Source organism: Triticum aestivum, chromosome 7B (assembly GCF_018294505.1).
Source record: "Triticum aestivum cultivar Chinese Spring chromosome 7B, IWGSC CS RefSeq v2.1, whole genome shotgun sequence".
Classification (NCBI taxonomy): domain Eukaryota; kingdom Viridiplantae; phylum Streptophyta; class Magnoliopsida; order Poales; family Poaceae; genus Triticum; species Triticum aestivum.
In genome coordinates, this window is record NC_057813.1 from 746,195,442 (window position 1) to 746,203,607 (window position 8,166).

An 8,166-nucleotide genomic window follows, 5' to 3' on the forward strand; every position below is an offset into this window, starting at 1 on the left:
CTATACCGTGGAAGGTGGAGGCACATCTTGCTCCCTATATGGGCTGTAAGTAATGTTAGGTCAATTATTAAACTTAGTATCAAATATATATATGATTTGGCAATTAAGCTGTCGTAAAACGCAGGAATTGGTGTTAAACACAGACCAGTACTTACTTGACGAGACCGTGAGGATGATGTTTACTAACCCAAAATTGAGATACGATGTTGAATGTTGCAGAGTGGTAATTTTTGTTTATTTATAAATATGAGCAGTACAACAATTAATATGTTTATTGTGTAACTTGATATATGATATGCAGATTTTTGCTCCATACCGGGATGAAGAACAATTCTGGATTTTATATGCATTTGATATTGAAACCTGTAGAGTGCATGTTTTCGATCCGAAAAGGGGAAACCGACCGGCGTGGGCGCTGGAGAAAAAGCACAAGAAGTTATGCTACACATTGATCGAGGCTCTTTCTAGATGTGTTTATAGGTTCTTTGATGGATGGAATATCGATGCGGAATCATTCCAGTTTATGTATCACAGCTTCCTTGAGAAGGCCAGCAACAGGTCTTTCCTGATCTTGCATTATAATATTGTGAGCTATATCTATGTGCTAATAACTGTGATATGGTTTCATTTGGTAGATTTGACAGTTCATTCTACATTCTTCATTGCATTACAAATTACATGGGGACTGGTCTGGCACATGGATGTACGGAGGTATGGCATATTTCCATACATCCCTAATTTTGTTAAACTAAAAAAGTACTTACTGTTGGCAAATAAAACAGGATGGGTTGAAGAAGATGAGGGAGTACATCGCACACATGGTGTTGACAATGGATGGTAATATTGGAGTACCGCCGAAATGCATAGTGAGTCCTACGATGGTGGAATGAATTACTGATGGCCCAAGAATTTGGAAATATAATGTAATATATAACGCATATGTCAGATGTTTTATGTGGTTTTCTGTAGTCTAGTACTATGTTAAATGAAGATGAATTCTGAGATGCATCACTCTGGTGTTGTGTATTTGCGGAGAAAATGTTAGATGTGGTGTAGCAGGAAAAAAATGTAGTTGTGCTAGTTTCATGGAAACTAATCACAATTTTCAAAATTACAGCTGCTTTGTTACAGAACGGCAATGAGCAGTTACAATGCCCCAGAATGGATGTAGTTAGGATGGTGCTTGTCAATGTTAGTAATAAAAATGATTACGGGGCTAATGTAACTTTGGATCACATTAGTTTGGATGTAGGTAAGTTTTTTTAAAATGAATTACTTTGATGCAATGAAAGAAAAATGTGTACATGTTTTTTGTATAAAAGACGATTCATTTTGTGGTACTATTATATAAGAACATGCACCCGGGGTGGTTATAATTGGATTTTGTAATGTTGCATAGGTAGAAACATAGAACATTGACCAGGAGGGGAATTTTTGGTCTATGGGGATATATGCACCCTATATGGAAAAAAATAGTAATTCAACAAAAAGTAAAAAAATCCTGAAAATACTTTTGAAATAAACTTGACCTTCTATTGTACTCGTGAGATATAAATTCCAAAAAAAATCCTTTGTGACTTATTTTCAATAAAAGCAACTTTTTAGGCTAAAATAGTGTGAATAGTGACCTATAATAGCAAATAAATTTTGTCTTTTTTGCCGTTAGGTCAACTTTTGTTTTTTTTTGGTCGAGATTTATATATCAGTGCAAAAGTAATTCAAGTGTTTAGTCAAAATAGTTCTTACCTATTTTTGACTTTTTATTAGAAATATTTAAAAATCACCATATAGGGTGCATATAAACCCAGGAAACGAAGTGCATTTCGTGACAATTCACCCCGTATGGGTGCTCTAAAAAACAAAGGTGGGCGAAGGTAAGAACTAGTTTGAGAGTATAACTGAATATCTTTATAATTAATAAATAATTGGTATGGGCCGAATTTGAAAGGGAATCCAGAGTTATGTTGACAAAGATGCGACGTTTTCATAAATGTTTTCTTTGGGATGACATATAGTGTTTCTTCATAGTAGATGTGAGAATGAGTTTTGTTTGCAGTTTATTAAATGTAGCAAGTGGAATAAAAAATAGAGATTATTAGGAGAAACTATTACAGATACTTATGACTTTTCGTGGAAAAACTGGCTATGTTTGTACATATTTGTATAGTTGTCACATTAAAAAATGTATGAACGTTAAAAAAATGCGGGCGCGGTTCTTTTGGCACGCTAAACAACCGAGTAAAAACACGTACTGTGGTAGCACACGAGAATTTTGGTGTAACTTGTGTCGAAAAAATATGTTTAAGTACGTAGTAAAAGGTACTAGTAAGGGAGTAAATAAAATGGATTACAAGTACTTAGTATCATGGGGCAATTAATACATGCGAAAAATTAGTGTGAAAGTGAGGATTAGTAATAATCATTGGAATCTTGGTACCAACAACAGAAGGGCTTGGGCAGCGAACACACGTCACCCGAAGGAGTTAGGCAGCGAACACACGTCTAGTGGAAAGACAATGTTTATGTATGGCAGGGGGAGGAAAAGCATTAAAAAATTGTTGTGGTAGTTGGGCAGTGTGGCATTTAAGTGGTAGGCAGTGCAAGCAGATATGCTATTGACTAGCAAAACGAGCTGCCGCTTGGAGGAGGATAGGGTTTCCATGTTAGATCTAAGCTTCGAAGGGCACGGCGGCGCCATGGCGACGGAGCAGAATCTAATGAATACTGGAGTATACGGGCAAGAAAGGTAAAACCTACGGCTGTGTACCCCTCCTCTTTTTCTATTTGTGTGCAAACTGTTTTTTGACCGTCTAGTTGTTTCATTACATGGAGGTGCTGATTTTGTGGGGACTCCCGCATTTAGATTCCTTGGTTTATTAGAAAGTGCGAATAATGGGGAGCTATTCTACGGCGATGAGATGAGTGCACTAGAAACAGTCAATGAAGGAAGCGAGTCAGATATGTATTCAGGTTCAGAGAAGATGCTGTCAAATGTTCATGCATGGCAAAACAATGGTAGTGACACTGTGAAAGATTCATATTTGGCTGAGCCTGAGGGTCTGCGGCTTATCAGTGGGTTGATTGAGCCTTTTGAAGCAGACAAGGCCAACAAAGTATGTATGCAAATTTCAGAGACCAGGGGGGGGGGCGAGCAGATTTCTGAAAGAGATACTTCTTGGGTTAGAAGGTAATTTGAACAGTATTTACAGTTTGTAATGAACTTTGTGAGGAAAAAAAGTGACACATGCAATTGTTTTATATAGGCATCGGCGAGGAGCAATGCCCGATGAGAGAACTATACAAGCAGAGAGGGTTACAACACTTGAAAGTGCAATTAGGGGTTTTGCTGAAAGGAAAACTGCTTCAGTCATTACACCAAATCTAGGATTGAGTTATGATTCGTTGACAGAAGCTTACGACTTTTACAACCTTTATTCATGGGAATGTGGCTTTGGCATACGTTACGGGAAGAGCAGAATTAATGTGAAAGGAGCGAGGTGTATGAAGGAGTTTGTTTGCAGTTGTTCGGTAAGTAACTACTTTATTTATATTAATTACATAAAAGATTGTGTGGATTGCATGCTCGGGTGTAAAACTGGCATTTGCATTTGTTTTGAAATAGGGGAAACCGAATAAGGAGAATAGCAGTTCATGCAGAACAAAGTGTCGTGCAATGGTGAGGCTACTACAAACTGATGACGGGGGGTGGTATATATATGAGAACAAGACAGAGCACAATCATGAACAGCTTGATACTTGTGCTTCTAAGCTACATTTTCCTTCGCATAGGCACATATATAAGTACACTAGAGAATTGGTGGCGCATCTTAGGCAGAATAATGTTAATCTTAGTAAGGTGTACAACATCATTGGAACCTATTTTGGGAGGATTGAGAACGTCCCATTCACCAAAAGGTGCTTGCGTACACTGTGTGGGAAAATTAGTAGAGAACAAGCTGATGACGATGTGCGTAAAACAATAGAACTTTTCTCGGAGATGAAAGAGAAAGATAGTGATTTTTCTTACGCAGTTCAAGTGGATGATGAAAGCAGGATTAGGACATTGTTGTGGTCTAATGGAAGAAGTAAATTGCAATACCACTATTTCGGAGATGCAGTGACATTTGACACTACTTACAAGACAAACATGTACGACATGCCATTTGGGCTGTTTGTAGGTGTCAACAATCATTTCCAGAGCACTATTTTTGTTGGCGTTCTTATGAGGGACGAGCAGTCAGAAATTTACGAATGGGTTTTCCATGAATTTGTGAAGATGATGGGAGGAAAGGTTCCGGTCACTATTCTAACTGGTAATTTTCTTTGTTTGTTTTCGATATGAAAAGTTCACAAATGAATTATTTCCTGCTACATGAAATGAATATGATCAGTAGTACATATAGAATTTCTGTTAGTATTGTTTTTTATTATAAATCTGAGCAGACCAAGCAAGGGCGATGGAGATTGCTATTGAGAATGTTTGGCCAGATACAACACACCGTTGGTGCAAGTGGCATATTCTTCGTAAGGCTAAAGAGAGTTTGGGTTTTCATTATACAAAGAAGAGTGACTTCCGAGCAGAATTGCATAGATTGGTGAACCACATGCTAACTATCGGAGAGTTTGAGAAGGGGTGGGTGGAGATTATGAAGAAATACAGTTTGCAGAGCAATACATTCCTTACACAAATTTTTGAGGTGAGGCGGAAGTGGGCGAAGCCATATTTTTCTGGTAAATTTTGTGCAAAAATGACGAGCACACAAAGGAGTGAGAGCGCAAATCACATGCTTAAAAATTATGTTCCTCCAGCATGCCCAATGAATCTTTTTGTGAAGCAGTATGCAAAAGTACTATTTGATAGAGAGCAAGAAGAAGGTTTCCAAGAAAAAAGGACCAAATTGGTAAGATAAGCAAGCTTGTTTTAATATATTGTACTGTGTCTAAGCAAGGTTGAATCATGTTTGCAATCGTTGCACAGGCAGGAGTAGTCCTAAAAGTTGACATACCAATTGAACGACATGCAAGCACGGTGTATACTCGGGCCATGTTTGAGCTGTTTGCAAAAAAGTCTTTACTACTCTGGATCTTATTACATCGAAGAATTAGTTCCAAGGACTGAGTACCTGGCAACACATGTGAAGGCGGAATAGAGGAAGAAATGGTACAAGAGTAGATACAAGGTGGTTGTTTCGGAATTCAGAGATTTCTTCAGTTGTGAGTGTGGACTCTTTGAGCATATGGGGATGATTTGTTGCCATGCACTAAAGGTGTGTACATATGATTTCAAAGTAGGTATTTCATTTTTTTTGTCCATTCCTGACTTTGCACATGATTTGTAAAAACAGGTGATGATAGTGTTGGGATTGAATGAGATACCACGGAAGCACATACTGAAAAGATGGACAGTAGATGCGCGTGATATCCTTCCAGATCATCTGAAGCACTATCAAAAAGATGTAGGCCTACCTGATTGCACCACTTTCAGGCACAATGCTATGTACATCTCGGCCCTGGAATTGGTTATGATGGGTGATAGCAATCCAGAGGCTTTTGATTATGTCATGAGCGGGCTGGCAGAATTGAAGAAGGGAGCTTTGCCACTAAGTAATCTAAAAGATGGAATGAGTCTAATTGATAAAAAGAAGGCATGCAAGTCTTCTTCTATTGGTAAATCTGGTGGTTGGAAGGGTAGTCAGAAGCAATATATTGATGATGAAGCTGCGTCAAGTGCTGGGAAAATTGAATGGAGAAATGCAAAAGCAAGAACGATAGGAGGGGATGGGAAATCATCAGTCGATGCTAATGGGACCATTCAAGCGAATTCGGCATCGTCAACTGTACAGGGGGATGACCGAAGCACGGCTGATTCAAATATTGTTGTAACTTCAAGATCCATGGATACAGAAAGTGACATGTCCCTGTTACCCCCTAAGAAGAAACCTAGGATGAGAGGTCATCCGACAACTGCAAGAGACAAGCCGAATTACGAAATAAATGACAGGCGATCGAGGTTTTGCACAATTTGCCGTGGGAAGGGGCACAAGAGAACTACATGCCCTCAAATGGGCAACGAACCGCAGAAGCCGAGGAAGATTCCGACATGTACAAATTGTGGCATAGCCGGTCATCGTAGGAATACTTGTTCAAAAGTTTTGTACTCTACATTCGATGGGGTACCCTCTGTAGGATGTATCTGAAATGATTATGAACTTGTAATTGGATCTTTTTAAAACATTTGGACAAGTTTGTGTTGTAAAACTTATGGAGACAAAATTGTTGAAGTCATGTTGGTTCTTTAATTATGTTGTGTAAGAATGTCATAGTGGTAAGACATATATATTTTAGGATATAGGCTTTACATTAGTAAGAGCAGCAGCAAGGATGGATACAAATCATTGTTGAAAAATAAAACAAACAGTGGCTATATATTTTGCATGGTCGCAGAAGGTGTATTTTTGGGAAAATGAACAAGTAGAATAAAAAAATTATTACAGTGTGTTTATGAGATTGGTATAGGCTGCAAGAAAGGGCCCGGAAAAGGCATGTGCTGTATGGTTGGCAGAGGAGTAATAAATGCGTGGGTTTTTGAATTTTGAATTGGGTGTGAGAGGCGGCAATGCTGTGGACGAGCTTGACCATATAAGGACGTGCCAAGTCCTGAGGAAGTTTCAGTAGTCACCAAGGCAACAGAAGTTCATCATATTCTAGAGAAAGAGAGAGCGAGAGAGAGAGAAAGACAGAGAGTGAGAGTGAGAGAGAGAGATAGTGAAACATTCAGAGTATCCATGGCCATGGCGATTGAATCAAAGAAGTGTCCCAGGAACTTTTCGGTGCGTGCAATATACTAGTTTGAAAAATTTCTTCATCTGTTGTTCAATCTTTTACTAAGTTGTACGTATCAGACATATGCAAGTGTGGAAGGAGGGGCAGCTTGTGCTATGATTGAGACAGGAGATACCTACTCTGGTTCAGAAGTAGAGCAGGTAAGAAAGTAATTAGTGATTTAAACAAAAGGAATGTATGATTTATAAATATAGCTTGACGTCGTGGGAAATGACAAACAGGTTAGGCCAGTGCTGGGGCTCTGTACTAAGGAAGAAGATGGAGAAAAGAAAATGAAGGGGGATTTACTGGTGAGTCTGAGTGCGTCTAGTATGCGTTTTCTGAAGGTTGGTTGTAACGAAGGATGGGGTGAGGTCGATACTGATGGCAAGGTTGTCATTAAGAAACCTGATTGCGAGCCATGTAGTACTGAAGATGATGCAGTGTCTGGAAGTCCAAAAGGAGCCTGGTATGCAAGTGAAGATGAGGTTGACAGCATCTGGAGCAAGAAGATTAAGACCTAGCCACTTGTTTAACTTGCATGCAATGTATTAGTAGGATGTGTTAAGTGGCTGTCGTTTCACCTTAGGTATGAGTTTGAATTAATGAAAAAATGTACCTGCAGTGTATTTTAATAATTTGTATGCAATGGAGTGGACTTGTCTGGCTGTCGGTGGCCGTCATGCAGTAAATTGAGTGTATCTTTATACAGAGGTTCTGTAAAGCAGGCCTACATGTAAGCGATGGAGAGGCGTGTATTTACAGTACACATGCTGTCCTGGAGCTGGTTTGAGCATTTACTACGGCTCTCAAACTGGCCAACTAACCTATGCAGGGGTAAATGCTCCACCTTTAGTTATTGCCGTCCACCCGGCTAGATGCATGTTCGTACGCACAGGTCAGTGGCAAAGAGAGCTGTATGAGAGAGAAAGAGATGATGATCTGCATACTCTTGATGGTGAGTTGACGTGTTGGAAATAAAAATGAGTTTTCTTGGGACAAATGCGATGTGAAGCAGGTGCACATTGAACATATAAACCCTCCTAAACTGCTAGGCAGAACGAACCCCTCCACATCGCCCCTAAAACGAAGCCCTCAACGTCGTCCCTAAATTGCTGCCACCGCCTGTAATTGAACATATAAACCCTCCTAGACTGCTAGGCAGAACGAACCCCTCCACGTCGCCCCTAAAACGAAGCCCTCAACGTCGTCCCTAAATTGCTGCCACCGCCTGTAAATTTTAAACCCCGCCGAGGGCTTTTTAGTCTTTTTACGTGCATGGATATAAATCGCAGCCGCTCCCCTGGAGAAACCCTCGCCGCCGCCTCCCCTCCTCGTCGCCCT

The 8,166-nt window shown here is 39.7% G+C and overlaps 2 protein-coding genes across 2 annotated transcripts; both read left to right on the plus strand.

Moving 5' to 3' along the window:
• Nucleotides 1–3,154: 3,154 nt before the first annotated feature.
• On the plus strand, nucleotides 3,155–6,262 carry LOC123156966 (protein FAR1-RELATED SEQUENCE 5-like). The gene is made up of 6 exons (XM_044575173.1): nucleotides 3,155–3,187; nucleotides 3,264–3,528; nucleotides 3,623–4,313; nucleotides 4,444–4,901; nucleotides 4,979–5,267; nucleotides 5,346–6,262. The coding sequence occupies exons 2-5, from the start codon at nucleotides 3,280–3,282 to the stop codon at nucleotides 5,117–5,119; spliced, it is 1,539 nt and encodes a 512-aa protein (XP_044431108.1). The 5' UTR covers nucleotides 3,155–3,187; nucleotides 3,264–3,279; the 3' UTR covers nucleotides 5,120–5,267; nucleotides 5,346–6,262.
• Nucleotides 6,263–6,692: 430 nt separating this feature from the next.
• LOC123156967 (uncharacterized) lies at nucleotides 6,693–7,464 on the plus strand. The gene is made up of 3 exons (XM_044575174.1): nucleotides 6,693–6,830; nucleotides 6,903–6,983; nucleotides 7,065–7,464. The coding sequence occupies exons 1-3, from the start codon at nucleotides 6,786–6,788 to the stop codon at nucleotides 7,344–7,346; spliced, it is 408 nt and encodes a 135-aa protein (XP_044431109.1). The 5' UTR covers nucleotides 6,693–6,785; the 3' UTR covers nucleotides 7,347–7,464.
• The last annotated feature ends 702 nt before the right edge of the window (nucleotides 7,465–8,166 follow it).